Source organism: Podarcis erhardii, assembly GCF_964252035.2.
Source record: "Podarcis erhardii genome assembly, chromosome: 10".
Classification (NCBI taxonomy): Eukaryota; Metazoa; Chordata; class Lepidosauria; order Squamata; family Lacertidae; genus Podarcis; species Podarcis erhardii.
Genome location: NC_138500.1, coordinates 16363966 through 16388622, shown reverse-complemented (window position 1 = coordinate 16388622; position 24657 = coordinate 16363966). Strand labels below are relative to the sequence as shown.

The window sequence follows — 24657 nt, the reverse complement described above, 5'->3', positions numbered from 1 at the left end:
GTGCATGGAAACACCATTTACCTTCCCGCCGGAGTGGTACCTATTTATCTACTTGCACTTTGATGTGCTTTCGAACTGCTAGGTCGGCAGGAGCAGGGACTGAGCAACGGGAGCTCACCCGGTTGCAGGGATTCGAACCGCCGACCTTCTGATCGGCAAGTCTTAGGCTCATTCCCTCAGAGGAATGAGGAAGACCCAGGTTCAAATCCTTACTCAGAGACACAAAGCTCACTGGGTGACCATGCCAGACTCCCTCTCCTCCTCCTTTTCTCCCTCAGCCTACCCTACCCTAGGCTGAGGAAAGGTCATAGCTCAGGGGTAGCACATACACTTTGCAAACTGAAGGTCCCAGGTTCAACCCCTGGTGTCTCCTGGTAGGGCTTGGAAATCTTGAAGAGTCCCTGCCAGTGTAGACAGTTCTGACCTAATGGGCCCATGGTATGAATTCAGTATAAGGCAGATTCCTCTGTTCCTACCTCACTGGGGGTTGGTAAGATAAAACGGAAGAACCATAAGTATGTTGCCTTGAGAGAGAGAAAAAAAAGTTCAACAGTTTTCCTCCTAAATTTGTGGATGGCCAGTTTGCAGGGTTGGCTAGAGAGGCAGGTCAAATGGGTGATTCAAGAGGCAAATGCTGGCAGCGGCTTCACAAAAATTGCTTCACATTTAAAAAATAATAGCGTATCAACAGATATTTGATACAAACAGTACCTGGTACTCTCAGAGCATCGTCTCCTCTAACATTCCACCGTGTGAAAAATAGGTAAACTCTGGGTTGCCTCCTTTGTTAGTGCAACCCAACTCCCTGGAACCACTCTGGCATCTCAAGATGATCCAGAGAGTTTAAGAGACAGTGCTCCTCTAAAAGCTATGTAACTTTAAAAAGCTGTTAGTAGCTTTAAAAAAAATAAATCTATAAACCAGGGCTGTCCAACCGGACGACCGCAATCGACAGGTGGATCCCCGGATGATCGTGGTTGATCGTGGGATCCTTATCGCTTGCGTTGTTTAGAATCATGGCTCCTCCCCCCTCAGTTTTTCCCTGCGTCTAATGCAGGCTTCCTCAACCTCAGTCCTCCAGATGTTTTTGGCCTACAACTCTCATGATCCCTAGCTAGCAGGACCAGTGGTCAGGGATGATGGGAATTGTAGTCTCAAAACATCTGGAGGGTCGAGGTTGAGGAAGTCTGGTCTAGTGTGAGTTCCTTAGTTGTCTGCTGTAGCGCTGCGTTCGTCTGTTAGCAGCTGTGTTGTTGGTGAGCCCCCCCCCAATCTCAACAATTTTGACCTGCTCCCCTAAAAAAAGCTCAACAACCCCCCCAATGGGTAGATCGCTGGCAAGTCCCCCCCCCCCCGGAGTAGATGTCTGTCTACGCTGTCTCTTGGGAGTTAGACGTCCTTGCTGTAAACCAAGAGTGAAACTGAAAGAGATGTGCAAGGGAACTCTCAAGTTGCTAAACTGCAATGCGATGGACACTTCTTGTTAAAGGGAAGGGTCAAAGTTGGCAGATGATTGGTGGAAATCTCCTACAGCATAGATATTACTACTTTAAATATAATTACATTTCTTGAAATGTACGAACTCCAGGCTTCTCTACGCAGCCGCCAGGACTCTCTTCAGAAGGTCAGCCCCACTTTGCACCCTCAGGGTATCCTCCAAACTGACCTCACCCCTTGCCAACTTCATATTATTAGTGACTTTAACATAAACCAAGTTAAAAGAGTGATCCAGCAAGCTCTTCTCAGGTTCTTAACACCACCCGTCCTCCTATACCATGGTGATGCTTAATGCTCATATTTTTTAGTAAAGATCTCCACTCCACTTTTAGAGCTTGTGTTTCTACATTAAGCTGCATTTTCTTGTTGTTAAAAAACCCACCTCTCAAAATACATATTTAAATGTGCATTTTGATACACCCAAAGTACTAAGAATTGTGCTGCAATATTCAGAGATGTGCAAAATTTGCTCGGCAGCGAAGATCCAATATGCACAGGAAGACAGGGATACCCTCTGTGGTGCTCTCCAAATGTTGAAACTTTGTTGGACTTCACCCCCCCCCCATAAACCCCAGTCAGCATTCAGGGTTGGTGAACATCTGGAAGATACTGTGCCCAAGAGGTGTAGATCAAAACCTTTCCACTTAGGAATTTGCAAAGATCCTTTCTAGTTTTTAGTCTAGGACTACTAATACTTTTTGGACTACGTCCCCTACCAATGTGGAAGGCACCAGGCTCAGGAAGACTGGCTTAGTTTCTCAACTTTAGCATCCCTGGTCACAGAAATGCAACTGAAATGAATTAAATCAGAATTGTCTATAATAAATGAATCCAAAATAATGTAAGAGTGGTAAAATTAATGCACCTCTCCAGACTGAATACACCTTCAGGGTAGTTTTAGGTTTCATAAGAAGCTCTGAGAAAAGAATGTGATTTCTGGTATTTTGCTCATCCTTAGCTCAACTCTCGTTTAAACAATTATTTGGCAAATAAATATCCTTTGTATACATATGTGAGGGGGGAAAACCTGCTCTGGTATTCTAGTGTAACCCGAGAATCCCTAGCTCATTTTCCAAGTGGAAGAGAAGGAAGTCCTGTATAATATATAAATAAATGCCACCCACACTAATTATTCCACCTATCAAAATAGGAATGATTCATTACATTTTGATGAATCCGACTGCAACTTAGTGACCTACCTTAATCACGAAAAAGAGATCAATACACTGCTGGCAGCTAGATTTTGTTATGTGCGTCTAATGGAAGTCAATAGCCAATAGGAAGAGGGCAAAATCCCTACTGAGAGAGCAGTGCTGGGTGGGGAGGGAGAGAGTGAGGGAAGGAAGGAAGGCACCCATCTTCACTCAGCTTAAAGTCTGGTTTACCTTGTGAGGCGGTGTAAGCTCCTTGAACAAGTAAAGCCCCCATGATGCAGCCAGCTCCATTGAAGAAAGTCAAGGCTTGCAAGGCAACTCCACGAATTCTGCCCGGCACAAACTTGTATGTAATGAAGGAACCTTTGAAGAAGCATGAAGAGAAATAGGTAGGGTGTGAATCTCTGGTTGGGGTGCAATGGGGCATTAGCACAACTGCCTGCTAGGAGCGATATTTTATGTACAGTCATACCTCGGGTTACAGGCGCTTCAGGTTGTGTTTTTTAGGGTTACGGACCGCTGAAGCACGGAAGTAGCGGAATGGGTTACTAAATCGCACTTTGAGCATGCGCAGAAGCGCTGAATCGCAACCCGCATGTGCGCAGACGCGCCACTGCAGGTTGCGAACACTGTGGGTTGTGAATGTACATCCCACACGGATCACGTTCGCAACCCGAGCGTCCACTGTATTGGATTTATATCCTGCCCTTCCTCCAGAAGGGGCCCAGGGCAGCAAACAAAGCCACAATTTCAAAACAAATGCCCAATGCCCAAATATTGCTTAAGGTAAATTACGCTCCATGTACTCAGGAGGGGACAGGGGCAAAATTGCAATGAAGGGATCGTTCTGGGTGGGGGCCCTTTGTTTGCTCTTGTCAGGGCTGGAGTCAGATGCAGGTCAGCCGAAAAAGCAGAGCCAGTGAAGTTAACTTTATTTAAGGCAACAACTATACACTCAGCAACAGGTCTTGCCCTGTGGAGCAGTTGCCAGGATTGATGGTCCCTGCCTTCTACCCCCTTTAAGGCTCCTCCTCTGCCAGATGTTTCCCAAGCAGTCTCAAACTGTGTCTGGGCATCTCCAATCTCTGCTCCATCCTACGCATCACTCCGCAAATCCTTAGAGACAAGGGGGGAGGGGAGCTTGTCTCAGTAGGAGAGGCAGGCTCTCCATACTCTTCAGCAGCCTCTTGATCCCTCTCCTCTGCTTCAGCCTTTGAGTCAGAACTGCTCCCTGTCACAGGCTCTCCCTGCTCACTAAATCCTGTTGCCCCTTCAGCATCCAACAAGTACTCCCACTCTTCTCCCTCTGACTTCTCCCTAGTGTCCCACCACCAATCCCTGGGCTCTGAGCCTTTCTTAGGGTTGCCATACGTCCAGAATTTCCCAGACATACGCGGGATTCGGCTGTTGGGAACTGCATCCGGAAGTAAATCCCTGAAATGTCTGGGGAAATCTGGACGTAAATCCAGACATATGCCAACCCAGATTGGAAGTGGTTTTCTGGGTGGGGGGGATAGCTCTAAAACCTTAATTTTTTATTTTTGGAGAAGCAGCTCAACAATTTTTCTGTCTGGATTTTCACTTTTTGAAATATGGCAACCCAACTTTGTCCTTTGGGGTTCCCCTTGGGGGTTCCCCAGCTGGTGCCTCCCACCACTTCTCATCATCCAGCCAGTCCCTGACAGCTCTTAACTTGGAACCTGTCCCACCATTTGCCCTTAGAAAGATCAGGAATGAGGAGCCTGCAGCCCTTGGCATGCTGTTGGACTCCAACTCCCATCAACCTCTTTCAGCATGGCCAGTTGTCAGGGATAGAGAAGCTGTAGTCCAACAGCACCGGGAGAGCTACAGGTTCCCCTAATCCTGCGTTAAATCCATAGCATTCAAGATGGGTGCCGCTGTATGAGTCTGACCCATGGGAAAAGCCTCCAGGTCAAGCCTTAAATTGCCACTGAACTATTACACGCTATGTGGGACTACCTCTGAAGATGACTCAGGAACTACAGCTAATCCAGAGTGTGGCAGCTGGACTGGTGACTGCCAGTGGCTGCCGGGACCTTATCATACCAGTCCTAAAGGGTCTACATTGACCTAGTATGTTTCTGAGCATGATTCAAAGTTTGGGTGCTGATCTTTAAAGCCCTAAATAACCTAGGCCCTGTATACCTGAAGGAGCATCTCCACTCCCATCGTTCAGCCCTGAGACTGAGATCCAGCTTTGAGGGCCTTCCGACAGTTCCTTCACTGTGAGAAGTGAAGTTACAGGAAACCAGGCAGAGGGCCTTCTTGGTAGTGGCACCCACCCTGTGGAGCGCCTTCCCATCAGATGTCAAGGAAAGAAACACCTGACTTTTAGAATGCATCTGAAGGCAGCCCTGTATAGGGAAGCTTTTTAATGTTTGATGTCTTACGGTGTTTTAATTTGTTGGAAGCCATCCAGAGTGGCTGGGGTAACCCAGTCAGATCATATAAATGACTACTCCTACTACTACTAGAAGAAGAAGAAGAGGAGTTTGGATTTGATATCCCGCTTTATCACTACCCTAAGGAGTCTCAAAGCAGCTAACATTTTCCTTTCCCTTCCTCCCCCACAACAAACACTCTGTGAGGTGAGTGAGGCTGAGAGACTTCAGAGAAGTGTGACTAGCCCAAGGTCACCCAGCAGCTGCATGTGGAGGAGCGGGGAAGCGAACCCGGTTCACCAGATTACAAGTCCACTGCTCTTAACCACTACACCACACTGGTGCTCTACTACTACTACAGGGAAGGACATATTCTTGGCCACTGAGCCCCATGGGGTGGCATCTCTGAACTTGCTTTACGCTCTAGCATGGGAGGTCCTGCCTTTCTTTAACTGGATGGAAAGTCCCACTGGGGGTAGTAAATTAAGGATTTTCTCGTGACCGCAAAGAACACTTGTTCGGCGAGCGGCAACCACAAGAATGACAAATTAAGCTCTTTCCATGCCAGTGATGAATGAGACTGCTCAGAGAGGCTGTGGAACAGCGCCAGGGGCGAAGATTGCGATGGAAGGTGCTTTGGCTGTCCCTGTTCAAACAGATGTCATCCTGCGTTGAAGCTGGTTGCTTTTTAGGCTAGGAAACGAAACAAAAGAGTCCCCTTACAGGTGGGAGTCGCCAGAGCTTCTGCCAAGCCGAGGAAGATGTATTGTGGGGCCAGATGGATGCACGGCATGGAGGAGACAAGGAGGACTTTGCCTGAAAGAGTCTGTTCCACCAAAGGGAAATGCTTCCTGTGTACCTCTAAAAACCCAGCAACCATCACAGAGAGGGTGGCAGATGCGTAACCTACAACTGGGTACAAAAAGGCACAAAGCAGGCAAAGAATCATTTATAAAACCATACCTTGCTTTTGGAATTGCACCTGATATACTGGAAGACAATGAACACACTCCATTTTGTACTCTGATAAATATTAGAAACTCAGAATTGAATCTCTGCAATCCTAGATTTTCAGCCTGCAAAAGGAGGTCATTTCTCACCAAACAGGGTAACTCTAGTCACATGTCTACTTGCATGTAGGCCATCCATGGCTAGCAGGAGTGAGGCCTCACTTCTGGCTTTGTTCCCAAACATCACACCTCCACAGCTAAACACCCTCTGACCTTCACCTGCCTATCTATCTACCTATCTATGACTTTTTTTCATCGAGAACTCACCGGAACTGAATTCTGGCACCACTTTGATGCATTTCGGTACCTCTGTAGCATTGTGGAATGGTGGCACGGCACTCGGGGCTGCACGACAGAGGCTGCGGGTGGCATGATTGGTGTGGCTCAGTGGAGGCGTAAGAAGAGAAGGTTTTTTAGGGCTCCCCGGTAAAAAAAAGGTCAACTAGTTCTGGCACCATTTTTTCTAGAAAAAAAGCCCTGTATCTATCTGTCTAACAATTGATAACAAATACAAAACAATACAGCTTGTAGGTATTTTCTTGCATCTATTATTCCATATTCAGTCAGAGGACACAATTAACAATTGATTTATTATCATTATCATTATGAGTAATCTTTGTAATTTCCTTTACAGAAAGAGGAGCTGGGATAAGGAGTAAAGTAGCTTCTGGGCCCCTCTGAGAGTAGAGGTGCTGAAGCTCATAGGGATGTCATTAATAATAATAATAATTATACCCATCTGCATACCCAGGCACTCTGGGCAGCCACAAACACATATAAAAACATAATAAAACATTAAGCACCTCCTCATATAGGGCTGCCTTTAGAAGTCTTCTAAAGGTTGTACAGTTACATATTTCCTTGGCCCAGGGGTCACTTCCATACCCTCCAATATTTCTCTGATGAAAATAGGGCCAACATAAGGGAAAGTGGGACATTCTAGGCTCAAATCAGAAACCAGGACGGCTTTGGGACTGTTCCTGGAAAATAGGGACACTTGGAGGGTCTGGAAGCTTAGGCTTCATTAGTTTCATAGTAGATCTACCCCCTGACCCTCCGTGGGGGCTTTTGCCTGACTGGAAGGTAGAGACAGGGGTGTGTGCAAGTATGTGTACACACATACTTGGTTATTGTAGACATCCATTGCCCCACCCACATTCTCTTCTGGCTCCACCCACCACATGTATGGGGCTCCCCAATAAGGACTGTGGCCCTTGAAGGGGAAAAGGTTCCTCACTCCTGCAGTAAGATAACCCAGATAGGGTGGTAGGACCAGATTCCTTCCATCTGAGCCATGACAACTTGACAGAGCATCACATCTTCTCTCGAAGGTCCACAACCTGCCCCAGATTCTTCCACTTACATACCAAAGGGAGCATTCCAGGGTTAGCTTCTCTTCTTATGCCCATTAACTATAACCTCCCAGACATTCTTTTATAAACAGCTTTCGCAGTGCCACGCCAGATACCTTTCGAAATGTTTAACCTCTCAAACTTTTGCAGCATCATTAGACTTCAGAACTTCCAAGCTGCAACTTGGAGAACCACCATCATTGCGATCTGAACTTTCTTTCCTACGGTTCAGCGGAGAAACTGTTTTATTTCAAAACCCCAAGTAATTGCCACCTTCTGTTTCATGTGCTTCTACTTTGCACAAAGCTTTACAACAAACTTAATGAGGCTAATTCTAGTCAGATTAATACTTCCTGTCTTTTGGCACTGGCTGCGCCACATGCAATTGGGGTCCTGAATTAAATACTAGGAGAACAGGAAACATCAATTCCTAAGTGTGTACGCCTGTTTTAAACTGCGAGGCAGGATGGGAAGAGTTTCAAATTGGACAAGCAGCTCAGTTGTTTCATGCAGAAAGGAGGAAATTTGCATCTCTTCCCTGTGTTCACTGAATCTTAGAACTGAGGTCTGAAGGGGCCAAAAGGAATACCTGTGTTGGAAACCTCAACGAGGGCTTAGGGCCCTTGTATCTACGGGACTGCCTCTCCTGGTATGCCCCGCAGAAGACCTTAAAGTCCATGAATAACCATAGTTTAGAGGTCCCGGGCTCTAAGGAAGTCAGACTATCCTCTACCAGGGCCAGCGACTTTTCAGTGATGGCTCTGACCTGGTGGAATGCTCTGTCCCATGAGACTAGGGCCTTTCAGGATTTAATCTCCTTCCATCAGGCCTGTAGGACAGAGCTATTCCACCTGGCTTTAATTTGAATTCAGCCTGATCTTTTATTTCCCTTCTCTTCCCTCCCCCTCCCCTTTTATGAAGTTTACCCGCTCTGAGACCCCACAGCTAATTCTCCCCTGGCCTCCTCGCTGGCCCAAGTAGGACCAATTCAGCCAGCTAGCCCTGGGGATTATCTGATTGATTTTTGATTTTTATTGTTATTCATGTTTTTATACTGTATTTTATGCTGCTTTTATAATTAAGTGTTTCAATGTGTTTTAAATTTGTTGTTAGCCACCCTGAGTCCGGTTTTTGAACCTGGATGGGTGGGGTACAAATAAAATTATTATTATTATTATTATTATTATTATTATTATTATTATTATTAAGATAGGTCAGACAATGCAAGTTCATGGTCCAAACCAGTGCTTGGAAGGCTCATCTTATTTGATAGGTATGGTTTTATTTCTTAAATTTCTGTCCCACGCTTCCTTCCAAAGGAGACCAGGGTGGCAAACATACAAATGATGAAGCATCTTTAAAAACAATTGCAGCACAGATGCAGACTGGTGAAAGCTTGTTGGAAGAGGAAAATCTTCACAGTAGGTGGTCGGAAAGTCAACAGAGATGGTGCCTATCTAATATTCAAGAGGAGGGAATTCCACTGTAAGCCCAATTCCTACATTGTGCACAGTGAACTCTCTGGCATAGCAGAAGGGTCTCACCTGCAGAATGCAGTGATCATTTGGGCATATAAGGGGTGAGATGATCTTTCAGGTATGCAGGCTCCAGGCTGTCTAGGGATTTATACACTAGAATCAGCACCTTGATTCTAGCCTAAGGGCTCATCTACACATAGAAAGCATGGGTCTTTGAGGTTTTCTGCTTGTCCAGTGCTCTCCATGCATGGATCCAAGCATTTTCCTGTTTGCCCTGCCACTTCCCTTACTCTTTACCACTGGATCAGAGCAAATGTCAACCCATTGAAAAAATGATTGATGTCCGCTCATCAGGGTTGCTCAGAGTGGCTGGGGCAACACAGTCAAATGAGCAGGGTTGGGTATAATTAATAAATTGTTGCTGTTGTTATTGTTCCGAGTCAGCAGTAAAGAGCAGATTTTCCCTGGGAGAAAGCAGTGGGATGAGTAGAAGTGTGGACAATGTATTCATAAGTCAGAGTTAGATAAGTTTCCATTAAAATTCAAAGTGAATCTATTCCCCAACTCTACCAGTAAGTCTGGCCAGGGTTATCCTCAAATTGCAGACAGTGCTGTTGGAAACTGAGTCTTTGTCCCAAGGCCACCTTGTGATCATGCAGCAGGAGCAGGATTTGAACCAGGGACTTTGGTGCCTTTGCCACCACCCTATACTATGCATAGGTGTTTGATTGCATCTGTATTGGAAACATTTTCCCCACCTCCAGTTCACCAGACCATTGCTTGGATTGAAGTTTGCCGGATTATCGCTTTCCCCTCCATACTTCTCCTTCATAACTCAACAAAATGGGATGAGGATTCTTTCGTGTCAACAGCGCAGTTGAAGATCAGGAAGCAGGCCACAAATAGAATCCTATTCTCACTCCCAAAACACACAGCTGCACCTAAATATTCAGAAGGTTCCAAATTGGAACAAATACATTCGGTGCTTTAGGCAAGGTCTAAATGTGAAAATTACATGCAAAAGACTGTCATGCCCTTTGGAGTAGGATCAAATGTCTTTCAGTGGATGACCTGGTAGTGCTGGGAAGGCAGTACAAGCATATTATTTTGAGAACACCCCCCCACACACACACACATCCATAGTTTCCAATCCAAAAAATACATTTGCCGCTTGGTGGAGCAGCCGGCTGTGAGAAGAAGAGCTAAATGAATAGGTTGGTGAATCATCGAATTCATAGAATCACAAAGTCATCTTGTCCAACACTCTGCAGTGCAGGAATCGCAGCTAAATAATCCCAGACAAATGGCGACCCAACCTCTGTTTACAAACCTTCCATGAAGGAGAGTCCATCATCTTCAAAGGGAGCCCATTTCACTATTGGGCAGCTCTTGTCAGAAATGATGGGGAGGTATGGAGTGGCAATCACATCCTTCCCCATTTCGTCTACACTACGCTTGAATGGCATTGTTGACTGGTGCCCATTGGGACTGATAGGATGGAAGATAGGGTTGCCAACGTAGTCTATGAAGGTCTGACCTCTGACGCCAATTCTGCTTCCCTGAAAGGTGTTAATAGATCCCTTTTCAGATGACGTTCCCCCCACCCTGTACTTCTTCACTCAGTGCAAGGTGGCGTTTAATGAAGCTGGTGGCAAAACCTTGGGCTTAGATGCGGAAAACCCATATTTAGTTTTATTTATTTACAGTACTTATATTGGCGACCCAGCAACAAAATTCTCCATGTAGCTCGCAGAAAATGTCAGATCTCTGCTCAGCTGTGAGTTTGCTGGATGGCATGGGGCATACCATTATATCTCAGCCTAGCCTACCTTGCAAGGATTGTTGTGAAGGTACAAGGTGTTTTAAGATCTCTTTGGGAGGAAAGGAAAGCTGCAAAATGCAATGAACAAAATAACTGTAATGTTTTCCCAGCGTAAAACCACACATTGCTCAGGTACTGAAGACGTGCTTCATAATGAAGGCACCACCTTACAGATATACTGTCAAGGAAAGGTAAGAATCAATGAAGCCACAATCAATTATACCCAAGCGTTTTAGTTAACAGATCCTCCGCATCACCTCAAAACAATTCATTAAATTTACAAATACTGTTTGGCTGCCAAGAAACACAAAAACCAATAGCTCTTGCACATGAAAATTAGCGTATATTAGTACTCACCAATACAGACTGCAGAGAATCGTCCACTTGTTTCAGGACTAAAGAGACAAGTGTTGAGACACTCCAGCACAGGAGCCAGAATTAAGAATGGCAGGATGCTTATCACATTCATGGCTGCTACTGGCAAGAGAAACCCATTCAGATTCAAATTTGAATTCATTGCCTGCAGATAATATCCTGACGGTATCTACGTCAAAAGGGGGAAAGACCATAACATTTGCTTGTTGGCACAATCGGCTTCTGTTTATTGGGGCAACAATTCTCCCTGTTTTGTCCATGCCCATTTTAAAGGTGAATGCTTTATTCTAGGTTGATATAGGAGAAATGAGAAGGCTATGGTTGGAGCAGGCACAATTTATTTATTTATTTGTAAGGATTGCCAACGCAAGGGGCTGTCTCCTCCTTCCATGAAAGTGAATTCTATAAATTCAGATTATGCATTGTGTGAAGAACATCCTTTTCTCAGTTCTGAAGTCATTGCCAGGCTGCCTCAGTGTAGGACCCCAAATTCTAGAATTAGGGATGGAGTATCCTTTCTCTATCGCCAGACATAATCCTACAAACCAAAAATCATCTCAGTATCTGCTTTTGGTTTTCTGTACTAAAAAGTTGCAAGCGTTTTTGCCTTTCCTCACCAGGAAGATGCGCTCCAACCTCTTGATTATTTCATTCCCTCTTTTTTCCAATAACCATATTGCCCTGCAGAGGGCACTTAAAAATTCAGTTCCAAGATACTTCCAAGTACTTCAGAATCTGCTGCCGCATCTCCAAAGAGCCTGCAAGGACAGTTCCTGGTAGAACCACATCCATTGCCTGCTTTCAAAATTACAAGGCTGTGAGAGGTCACCTTTCAAATTTACGAGATCATGAGCGAAATAGTAGTTTTAGATTGAATCAGACATAGCACTGAAGTATGACAGGGGCAGAATCCGAGACCAGGGAGAAGAGTCGGTGGAGGAAGATTGGAAGAAATTTAAAGACTATTTACAGAAACATTGTAAAATTAATGAATGTTAGAAGGATGTTGGAATGAAGTTATGTGGTTTTAGCAGAAATGTTATAAGGGTTTAGGAAAAAATAGACTGTTAATTGGTGAAAGGAGGGAAAGTAAAGTTACATCATATTGAGATAAATTACAGAACAAAAATTGGAAAAGATGGAAAGGATTTGCTGAAATAGTTAACTGAATTAGAATACAAAAAAGGGAGGTGTGAGAAGGTCAAGGAAACAAGCAAATGAAAGATAAGTTATGGGAAGATTAGTTGTGGTTTTTGTTTTTTTCCTTATTGTGATGTGTTGTTTTGTTTTTGTTTAATATGGTGTTATTACTTTTACTTTTGCTTTTTGTAACCCTTAAAATTTTTAATAAATATTATTTTTTAAAAAATGAAGTATGACAGGATCTTGTGGTACAATGACCTATAGTGTCCGTTATGCCCTTCAATTGCCCTGGAAAAACAGGGAAATCTAGTGTTTTCCCATAAGAGCATGGCGGCCATTGGGGGCATCACAATACCATGTCATGATCTCACCCCAGAAAAAAAAAGCCTTTTCCAGGCTGCAATCTCGGGTCGGGCACCTCAAAACACATGTTTTTGGGTGCCATGCCTGAAAAAATGTTTTTCTGGGGTTGCGATCTCATGTGGGTCATGTGACTCACACAGAAGTGAGGCCCTGGAAGATGGCATTCCCATTTTTTGTTGCAGCGTCTTGGAGGGTATGCATTATATTATAAATCTGCCTGCTCTGGGATTGCAATTCAAAAAATGGATTTAGAACTACGAGGAGTCACACCCTTACCTGTACAACACATATCCTATAGAGGATTTGGAAGGCAATGAAAGGGAAGAGACGGACAAGCAATTTTGTGCTTTCCACTTGAGTTTCGCTGTACTGGCCGCCATAGTTCTCCTTGGCATGGTCTAGCCAGTTTGTGACATCCCCACTGAAGTAGCGGCATTTTACACAACATACTCTCAGTGCATTAGCAACGACGCCACAGACTGTCAACAGGCCATTACCTATGGAAAAGTGAGAGAAGGCAATGAACCACAACAGAGTCATTGAATCATCAAACTGTAGAGTTGGAAGCCCAACCCCCTGGGAAAATTATCACAACATTTTCTGAGATTGCAACTCTGGGAAGGAGCTGAGGTCTCCTGACAACACCAGGGGCCCTTAACAAACCCTTGCAAAGAGTGGCGCTGTGGTCTAAACCACTGAGTCTCTTGGGATTGACGACTGGAAGGTTGGCGGTTCGAATCTGTGTAATGGGTTGAGCTCCCATTGCTCTGCCCCAGCTCCTGCCAGCCTAGCAGTTTGAAAGCACGCCAGTGCGAGTAGATAAATAGGTACCACTGTGGCAGGAAGGTAAACTGTGTTTCCGTGCGCTATGGTTTCCGTCACGGTGTCCCGTTGCACCAGAAGTGGTTTAGTCATGCTGGCCACATGACCCGAAAAGCTGTCTGTGGACAAACGCCAGCTCCCTTGGTCTGAAAGCAAGATGAGCACTGCAACCCATAGTCGCCTTTGACTGAACTTAACTGTCCAGGGGTCCTTTACCTTTATAGCTCCATATATAAATTGGAGTTGGCTCTGGAGTAGCAAGTATATACCCAAATATACACACAGTTGTTGGACTTTGGTGGCTACATTACAGGATCAGATTAAAATGTTTTGCAAGAGATAGTCTTCTCTTCTCGCTCTTTCTCCTGAAAAATCTTGGCTCCAGTATTCTATTCCTCTGACCTTGAACTAATCTATATTACTTAATTACGGTTCTTAAAAAGTCTACATGGCTCTCTAGATGATTCCCCTCCCCTTCTCCCTGTCTTTGGTCAACTGCCAATTGTCAAAATTACAGCTAGGTGAAGAAATGCAAATGAAATCCCTGCTTGACATATGCATGGCCCACATTTGGAAAGGGAGAGAAAAGCTACCTTAAAATAAAATGCAATCATTTCTTTAAGGTCACCTATGGACTTGAATTATTGACTTGGGGGAAGAATTCCAGACGACTCATCTGATTGGAAGAAGCCAAAATAAGGTTATAAACTCAGCTATTAAGAAGAGGGGGGAAAGGAGCTAACCATGCAGCACTCAAGCTGCCTCCTAAAAGGGAAAGAGTGAAGCAGGAGAAGAATGCCAGCAACAAAAAAAGTGCAAACCAAACTGCAGCAAAAACGCAGACTTGTGCAATTCTAGAGGAAGTAGTGCTGAATGCAAACCTAGGAAACTTAAATCCCAGTGCCACTACAAATCTGCAGGCTGATCTTAAACAACTCATTTTTAAAGATGAACTACACTATTACCATTTGCGTATCGAGGCCCTGTGACCACCCTGTTCCCTAAGGTGAAAATAGCTAGACAACACACGGCATATTGGTTTGGGATCAAATAAGGCCACAACTTTATTGGCTACAAATGTGAGGTTTGGCCATAGGCATTGTGGTCAACAACTGCACATGTCACTCCCACCTGTCCAATGGGAGTGTTTCTAAGGGTGAAGGCAGCCATTCTCGCCTATGAAAGTTGCACCAAAATTTGTTCCCCTCTTTCATAATTTTTCCAATGCAATTTGTGTTCTCATAAGTTTATGAAGAATGGTTGAAATAAAATGTGCAAGATTTATTTTAATTTTCATTTTTTTGGCACAGCGCTGTTTGTTTGCTACAATAAACCTCCAGTATCTCTTTCCTATATGCCCCATTCTGGTTGGAAGGAACACAGGCACCTTTGTTAGCAGCAGAATCGAAACTGCTCATTTCATCTGCTATATATAACAAAATACCAGATTGAAGGTAACCAAGGGGGTGGGGTGGGAAGAAACGAGTGGTGTTTTCTCAAGAAAGTCTTGTCCTGTTCTTAGTGGCCAAGATATACTCTACTTGCTGTCTTGAGAAATTAACAGAAATTAACAAGATTTATTTTTAAGCAAATATGGGGAAGAACGCCAAGACATTAGCATACTTGCCGGCAGTCAAAACAACACAATACACAGACTTAAGGGCCTGTTCTGCCATAGAAGTACTTACTGCCTTCTCTGTCATCCCAGAATGCAAAGAAGCAAAGGCAGCCAAAAGGTAAAGGCAGATATAATGATATTAAAAGGATTGGAAGCAGGCTGGTAATAAACCTGGTCAGTCCAGCACCACTTCCACTCAAGGCCGGCCCTACAATGAGACAGACTGAAGCTGCCTCAGGTGGCAGATGCTGAGGTGCAGAGAAGGGACAGAAATACCCCTACCCTAGCCTACTGCCCAGATGTACAGTGGGAGATACTCTCCTTTCACCAGTATCAGAGTAAGGTTCAACTACAATTCAACTTGGCTTCTGTACATGTCTTATGGAAGGGTGCCATCTTGTCCTTCGCCTCGAGCAGCAAAACGTCTTGAGCCAGCCCTGCTTCCACTGATGACACCACCAGAGCGGCTGGTTGGAAGCCCAGCATGCATTGTCACACTGTGACTAGGTGGCCTGTGGCCCTACTTAGTCAATTGTCCATGTCCTTCCTCCATTGTTAGGTTTCTTTATCTTTGAACTGGACTTGGGCCAGACTGTGTTATGAAATTCTACTTAATATTGAGCCAGAGCAGAATTCCAAGGCATAGTTAGCAGAGTAAAAACTTAAACACATTGCAAGATTTCCCAAAAATAGACTAGAGGCAGTTAATATTTCATCCAGCAGAGCTTTACTGCTACTGAAGGCAAATGAGCATAATGGTCACAAATCCAATACATTCAGGATTTGCACTGTCCTTAAGAAATCCAGTTGCAGCAGACTTAACTTAAACCTACAATAACTTATAATAAGTCTAAACATTAACACTAAGCATACTTTGTACAGAACACCACACCAGAAGGAAAAGAGGTAGAAAGAGAAAGTGAAATAGAGGCTCCTTCTGGCCTTACTTTTATAGTCAGCAAGACCTTGACAGAAGAGATAACAGAACCAGTTTAAGCAGCTGTACTCAGCTTCCCTGAAGGAATAGCCCAAACATCATGAACCTTCTGCTTGTTTCTTTCACACAGAGAAGCTTCCAGAACCCTCTTGAATTAATTAGAATAGGAAAGATCCCTACACATCAGATCAATACTTTCAGCACCAAGTAAATGCAAACTGACAGACTGTCCTTCAAACACAGGAGTGTAATGTAGATACATGGCCATCTTAAGCTAATGGCAATACTCAGGGCCTCCAGGACTTTCCCAGGCACCCTTGATATGCCAGGCTGCAATACGTACCCCGGCAATAACATATCACACTGGAATATATGCTTTTGGACACCCCGAGTACAAATTAAATAGATTTAAACCTGCAATTTTTAGAACTACGAAGATTTTCTTTCTCTCCCACGCCCCAAATTTAACCACCACCACCAAGGATTATTCACGTAATTTACTGGGTTACCTTTTGGGGGCTGGTAAATCATTTCACTGCGCGCCATATGGATGGTGATCAGCGCCATCAGGACAGACACAAAGGGGATAAGAAAGCCAAGGTTTTTGGCCACCGACTGCTGGATGTATGAAATGATGACCAAGACAATGGCAGAACTTAAATTTTCCAGCCAATAAAACCTACAAGAGAAAAGAAAAGAAAAGAAATGCTCACAGGAGTCATTTTTGGAGGGATGGGAAGAAGAACCACTATTCATTAGTTTGTTCATTAGTTTGTTTGGGGGGGAAATCAGGTCCATTGTTGGTAATGTCCTGTGCCTTCTTTTCCATATTTAAAGGCAACAACTCCCAAGCTACACCAAAATACTCCCGTTAATCAACAAAGACCATCGTAGAAGCTCAGATGGAATTTTGTTATTTCAAGATCTTATAAGTGTACTCCATTTTTGTGTGTGAATGGGCATTAAGAACTGCCTCTGTGTTCCCTTCCCTGGTTGGCTGTTTTCATGTATCTTCTCTGTTTATAACCAGGAAACTGAATGGTTTGGCCAAAGCATCACAGAAGGGTTGAAGACAATAATTCCATGTGCATTGAAGTCAAATATTTATTGGTATCACCAAATCACACAATAACCCCCCCCCAACTAATAGCATAATCTACTGCAGCTTCTAATCCACTGCCACATCCAATTTATTTTACAGTAATGATATGATAACACTAACGGCAACACCCGCTATACCTATAAGATGACCCTACTAATTTAGAATTCATCTCAACACTTTAAAAAGAGAGCTAACCATCCCCTACTCTCTGACATTCTTCGTCTGCCTTCATTGTTCAAAATCATGCAGGCGATATGGGATGCATATGCAATGAAAAAGGGAGAACCTACCAAAGAAATATTTTTTAATATTTACAGATAGATAGATGATAGATAGATTTATTTCTATGTATCTCGTGAATCTCTCAAGTATGTAGAAACTCTTACCATTTTGTGGAGCTTGGCTTCCCATTCAAACAGTCAGACACCCAACCATCAGAGTTTGCTATTAGAGGAAAAATATGCTGATCTGCTGCAATGTTTAGTCAATCAACCAGTTAAAAAGGTGCCCCAGTTTAATAAATCAGGCACTGGTGCTTTTTTAAAAAAGTGTTTAAATACAAGAATTGCAAGTGACAATTGCCATCTGAAGAAGAGGCATCCCCTTTCCCCCACATAGAAGAGAATGCCTCTTAACATCTCTGGCACAGACGTCAAGTTACAAAGAAAGTAAGCTTTCCTTCCTCCAGAACAATCTTTTTGTTCACGTTGCTTTCGTCCAATAATCAGTCAATTAAAATTCATACAATTAATCAACTAAGATTTCTTTAATCATACTGACAGCCATAATTCTGAAGCTTCCCCCCCCCACTCAGTAATTTGAGATCAAGAGTTATTTAAGGACTCCAAAAGGTCAGGGCAGAACCTTTACAAGTTGGAAGCCCAGAGAGACCATAAGAATCCCCAGGTTGGCTTTAACTTTGAGCAAAATCATCTTTCATCTTGTTAGAGCAAAGAATGACAGAGGATGAGTCAGAGCAGAGCAGAACATCCGCACAGAGAGCCTGGCGGAATACAGACAGCAGGCAGCCAAAGGGGGAGAAAACAATGACAGACCCAATTTGAGTAAATTTAACACTACCGAGAACCCTTTGGCGGCTGTCAGGGTGGTATCAAAATGTCGGGAGCACCAGGAAACGGAGTTTCCCCAAGGTCACCATTGAAAGCTCTGAAAATGTCAACGCTGTTTATTTACTTAGGACCATTTCGGCTCCCATTAAACACACGTACGCAGAGGCACACATTTGTATTGAAAATAAGCCATGTGAGCTTATCTCGCTTGGCTTGAAGATGGCTCAAGTTTGCCACAAGGAACAAGGATGAGTAACAGTTCTGACTTCACTCACAGAAATGAAGAGAATCTTGCATACTCAGTTTAGAGCCATTGTGGTGCCGCGGTTAGAGTGTTGTACTAGGACGTGGCGGGGGGTCGGGTTCAAATCCTCTCTTGGCTGTGAAGCTCACTGGGTGGCCTTAGGCCAGTTACACCCTCTCAGCCTATTCTACCTCACAGGGTTGTTGTGGGAGTTAAATGAGATGGGTGGGAGTCATACATGGCACTTTGAGACCCTTGGAGAAAAAGGAGGGGATATAAACCCAATAAATAAATACATTGTCATCAGGGGGTAATTTAAGACAGAATAAGACCATGGCCACTGGTCCCATCACCTCCTGGCAAATAGAAGGGGAAGAAATGGAGGCAGTGAGAGATTTTACTTTCTTGGGCTCTATGATCACTGCAGGTGGTGACAGCAGTCATGAAATTAAAAGACTCCTGCTTCTTGGGAGAAAAGTGAAGACAAACCTAGACAGCATCTTAAAAAGCAGAGACATCACCTTGCCAACAAAGGTCTGTATAGTTAAAGCTATGGTTTTCCCAGTAGTGATGTATAGAAATGAGAGCTGGACCATAAAGAAGGCTGATCGCCAAAGAAGTGATTCTTTTGCATTATGGTGCTGGAGGAGACACTTGAGAGTCCCATGGACTGCAAGAAGATCAAACCTCTCCATTCTTAAGGAAATCAGCCCTGAGTGCTCTCTGGAAGGACAGATCCTGAAGCTGAGGCTATAATACTTTGGCCACCTCATGAGAAGAGAAGACTCCCTGGAAAAGACCCTGATGTTGGGAAAGATGGAGGGCACAAGGAGAAGGGGATTGCAGAGGACAAGATGGTTGGACAGTTTGACCAAACTGCGGGAGGCAGTGGAAGACAGGAGTGCCTGGTGTGCTCTGGTCCATGGGGTCATGAAGAGTCGGACACGACTAAACGACTAAACAACAACAAGAAGAAGACATTACACCTACCCGCACATAATGTCAAAAAAGAGGCACCCTCTTTTCTGCACATCTTCCCCTCTCCACAAATGTGAAATAATAGAAGGCATGTTTTGATCATGCCTCCCACTAGCCCGGATGTGGGTGGGTGGTAGTCAACTGCAATTTATGCAGAATAGACCGACTGAAATTAATGAACACGACTCAAGGTGCGTCCCCCCCTCAGAGTGCAGCGAAGTTGTTTTTCTGGTGCATTTCACAGCTCTTCCCACACCTAGCTGTTCACACCAGCCTGGCTTCATTTGTTTCTGTTTACCTCAGGGGGCACACCACACCTTGACTAGAGATGAACTAGGAATGGCTGATGGACTCCAATTGTCAGGAAACTGGTTTGAGGAACAACGCAGCAATCAACAGTATTCTGCAACAAAGCGCAGGATACATATGAATTTGGAAATGTGAGGGCACAGTAGACAGGGGTGTGAACACAGTCTAAGTCATGTCCAATCATTCCAATGGACTACTCTGAGAAAAAATGTAGTTTAACATCACCCTGCGAGTATAGAAACATATTAGTTTTGATTGGATGAAATGTAACCAACTGTGCAAAAACTGAGTCACATCCCCGTCCACTCTTGCCTCTGGCCCTCTCCATCACTGGAACACGCAGTGGCGTAGCGTGGGTTGTCAGCACCCGGGGCAAGGCAAGTAATTTGCGCCCCCTAACCCGTGGATTTGCCCTAACCCCAGATGTTGCGCCCGGTGCGGCCGGCCCCCCCTGCACCCCCCACGCTACGCCACTGGGAACACGGCCCCTATAAAGTTCTCTACGAGGGAATGTGGCCCTTGAGATGAAAAATCTCTTCACACACACCCAGTTAAAAACAAACTATGCTGGTGGCCATCACCAGAACTTGGGACAATGAATTACATACATTAAAATTATGGAAAAATGGAAAACCTTATGGGACTCTCGTTGTGGTATAAAATATACGGAGTTCAGCGCTAGCTGAAAAAGCAACTCATAAATTACATGTTGCCGTAGGATTGGAGGATCCTGAAAAATTCCATGCTGTTTGGTGAGATTTTATCATAGATGCAACCAATACATAGGATTCCCTCTCCACTGCACAACATGAAATTTGGTTTTCCTAATGGTCTAAAGTACTTTAGTTACCTGATTCAAATCTCTTCCAATTGCACTTGTACTTCTATGCTTCAAGGAAAAAACAAATGGTTCTGAGGGTACTTTCTTTCATCCATCCAGTTTGTCGTGATGGGTGGTATTCAACATTAGTCCTTCTCAGAGCAAACCCACTGAAGCTGATGGGCATGACTAACTTAGATTCAGTAATTCCAAGGGGCCTACTCTAAGTAGGACTTACTTGAATGCCACCCTATGGGTGAGATTGACCCAACTGGTTCTGTCAGCAGAAGCCCTGCAAGAGGGCGTTCCTCCCTCTCCTTCACTCATGTGCTTACTTGCACCCCCCAAAATTGGGTAAAGGGGTCGGTGGAATCCCCAGGACAGCATGCAGGGGGAATTCTTCTGTCTAGAATGATTGCACAGAAAGAATGAATTCCACCCTATATCAATATCAATACCCCATGTAACAGGTGAGAGAAGGCAGCATTGGGCAGAGGACTACTGCCTTCAATAACAGCCCTGTGTTTTTCAGAATACAGTGGTACCTCAGGTTACTGATGCTTCAGGTTACAGACTTCGCTAACCCAGAAATAGTACCTCGGGTTAAAAACTTTGCTTCAGGATGAGAACAGAAATCACACAGCAGCAGCGGGAGGCCCCATTAGCTAAAGTGGTGCTTCAGGTTAAGAACAGTTTCAGGTTAAGAACGGACCTCCAGAACGAATTAAGTTCTTAACCTGAGGTACCACTGTATCTAGTTTCACCTTTACTATTTTGTTTTTTAAATACTCTCTATTAATTTTCCTCATAGTTTAGAAAACAATAAAACATAATCAGGTGAATCACATTTTGATGGAAAGTAAATATAAATAATATAGTTAACTAATGTATCGTAGTTCACAAAAGGAGTACAAACATAGGACATGAGCTAAAAAGAAGGGAAAACGGGGAGGCATTAAAAATAATAATCAACAGAACTCTACAAAAATCATACCATTTCCACACATTCCATATATCTGCTGAGACTGCTGTCAAGGAGTGTGGCAGCTGTGTAGTTTCTTACTACTGAACAGGGAGAAGAACAAGGAGTGCTGTATAATGCTGCTTAGTTCTTTCATTGTGTCTTTAAGCTTGCTAGCCTGAGAGCAGGGACTGACTTGTTTTTATTGGCCATTCAAAAGCCAGAGCAGGAGACTTCTCAGTTGAAGGGTGGGTTAGAAACCTTTTCAACAATATATAAGTATGGCATTGCTAAGCAAGTCTTCCAACAGTTAAAAATTATCCTGAAGACAATGATATAGGATTCTAAGCCCAAGGTTTGCACGGAGTGGTGGAATCCTTGATCCAGCAACAATGACTCAGATCTTTTTTAAAAAAAAATAATAATGGGGGGGGGACGCAGCTAGAATCATGCTTTCTTTTTCAGAGAGAGAGAAGGGAGAACCCCCCCTTTAAGATGATGCTTAGCACCTTCAGTTTCCATAAGCTTTGATTTAGCAATGTGCTTGCCAATTCCAAAGGTTGATTTTTTAAATTTTACTATTACAGTTTTCGCTTTTCAGCCAAACTGAGGTGTGTCATTTGAGACAGCCATTACACATGCTCAGATAATGACAACTTCATGAACAGGTGTTTGAAGGGGGGGTGCAGGTACGGGGAAACAAAAAAGGTAATGCACTGCAGGTGAAGACATCCCTGGCAAATCCACTCAGCATCCACTAAGCAAATGCAATGTGAAAGGTGACGGACAAATACAATCTCACTGCGTTTTAAGCTTCTAAAGTGCAGATAGCCTATGGGTGCATTCAGACGTGGAGAATATTGCATAGTTTTTTCCTGATTATACAGTGGTACCTTGTGTTACAGACGCTTCAGGTTACAGACTCCGCTAACCCATAAATAGTACCTCGGATTAAGAACTTTGCTTCAGGATGAGAACAGAAATCGTGCGGTGGCGACGCGGCGGCAGCGGGAGGCCCCATTAGCTAAAGTGGTACCTCAGGTTAAGAACAGTTTCAGGTTAAGAACGGACCTCCAGAACGAATTAAGTTCTTAACCCGAGGTACCACTGTAAGGCTAGTGCTTCTGTCCTGTTTTCTAACGTTGCTTTCACACTGCAGCACATTTTGTGATATGGAACTGTGGGGCTGATATACAGGCAATGGCCAATTGACATGTGATCGTGCACCTGTGCATCGCACCAAACCCAGAAGTGACTTAAAAAATGGCAAAAATAGCCCCAAAGGAGTCCAGAAAGGGCAAAAAAGCATGAAAACAGCACCAAGTACCGTATTTTTTGCACCATAACACTCACTTTTTTCCTCCTAGAAAGTAAGGGGAAATGTCTATACGTGTTATGGAGCGAATGCCTGCGGGTGGCGGCGGGGATCTGCTGCAGTTGTGAGCAGAGGATCCATGGTTCCCCTTCCTTCCCTCCTCCATGGTTACAAAGCATGGATCCACATGGATCCTCAGGATTTTTGCATTGGGCTACTCAAAACTCACTGTCAGATCACATGTCTGTGGCCACAGCATGAACCACAAAAATCATATATCCACTATTTCGTTTAGAATATTTTTTTTCTTGTTTTCCTCCTCTAAAAACTATGTGCGTGTTATGGTCTGGTGCGTGTTATAGAGCGGAAAAATACAGGTAATTGCATGAGCCTTTGCAAGTGCAATCTCAGGATTCCTTGCACCGACCATTGAGGCTTGTGGAGAGTTGGAGTTTAGCAAGGAGATTTGGAGGGAGCGATTCTGATGCAGTTTGGTAAGTGCTGCTGGTTTTTAAAAGGGTTTTCCAAGGTTTCCAAAGGTTTAGAGAGTGTTTCAGGCTTTTCCAATGGTGTTTCATATATATGCAATTTCACATAAATGCAGGGTGCCTCGGAACGTAACCCCTGCATAAATGGGGAGTTTCCTATACCAGCATGTCGTGCTCCATTTCAGTCGCATCAGTGGGCACGGTGTGGCACAACAGCAAACATCACTGGATAATGCTACTACTACCCCATGAAAAGAGAAGGAAAGAATTGCATGCCAATCTACTACCCGAAATTTCATCGCTTTACCCCTGCAGTTTTCTGGGTTAAGAGAGCAGCCAATGGATTTTTCTGGAATCAGATAACACAGAAATGAGCTCTAAACGTGCATTTACACCCCCATAGTTTTCTGAAGGTGGCTTTTAGCTCAGATACAATGCAGAAATTAACAGTTAGAGAGGCGTTGGGAAAATGGAAGAAACGGCGGTGCAGATGCAGCCTATGTCCGGGCTGCAGGCCTGCACATGAAGGGACCAGCCAATACCTCCTCACCTCCTTTCTCCTTGACTTGGTGATCGTAAAGGCAGACAACACTCTGGATGCAGAATTGATGGTCAATGTAAAGGCCTGCATCGCCAGTGAATTATCTTCTCAAAGCATATAGCTAAATTAGACACATCCTTATGACCAGCTATCAAGTAAAAAGAAGGCCTGAGCTATAATTACGTGCACTTACAATGAAGAGGCCAAAGACTAAACTTCATTATGCTAGATTTAAGATCGGAGCCATGTGTCCTTTCTTCAAACCACACAGTCCCGGAGAAATTAGCTTTTTATTACCTGCCTTCCTTTGCCCAGCAAAAGCCCCAAGCACTGCCCCACTCGGTTTACCCCAAGGGTACATTTTATATGCATTAATCTTTCCCTTTGTAATCAACACCAGAAAGTGTCACTTTGATTAAACAAAAAAGAAAAAAGGAGAGGAAAAAAGGCTCCTCTGAATTACTAGGACTGCAGTACAATAAATTCTCTTGAGCTATCGCCCAGATTGGTCTTCAGACTTAATTCTCCAGAGTCTTATTTAATCAAAATGATGTTGCTAATTAAGGATTAAAACCTGGAATTTTATTTATTTATTTCAAAAGGGAAGATTTTTTTTTTTTTTGCTTCCTTATTCTCGCCTTCGGGTAGGTCAAGGAGAAGAAATTACCTCAGAGGAACCAAACCATCTTGCTACCTTCTGCAAAGCTGCAATATTTAAGAATGTTTGGATTTAATTCAAAGACGGAGATATCAATATAGTTGGGGAGGAGGGGGTGGTTATGGAAGCACTGAAAATATACTTAGAAAACTGACCCACAATGGAAGAAAGCCAATATAGTTCTACTGATAATATAAT

General features: G+C 43.9%; 1 protein-coding gene across 1 annotated transcript in view; it reads right to left on the bottom strand.

The window, feature by feature from the left end:
- Positions 1-24657, bottom strand: part of SLC15A5 (solute carrier family 15 member 5) — a 48903-nt gene that overhangs the window by 15184 nt on the left and 9062 nt on the right. Inside the window, exons 4-8 of the mRNA XM_081879966.1 lie at positions 16483-16652; positions 12873-13093; positions 11073-11259; positions 5777-5965; positions 2883-3014 (exon numbers count right to left, since the gene is read on the bottom strand). Of these exons, the coding sequence (XP_081736092.1) occupies positions 2883-3014; positions 5777-5965; positions 11073-11259; positions 12873-13093; positions 16483-16652 (899 nt within the window). The remainder of the gene's footprint in view (positions 1-2882; positions 3015-5776; positions 5966-11072; positions 11260-12872; positions 13094-16482; positions 16653-24657) is intronic.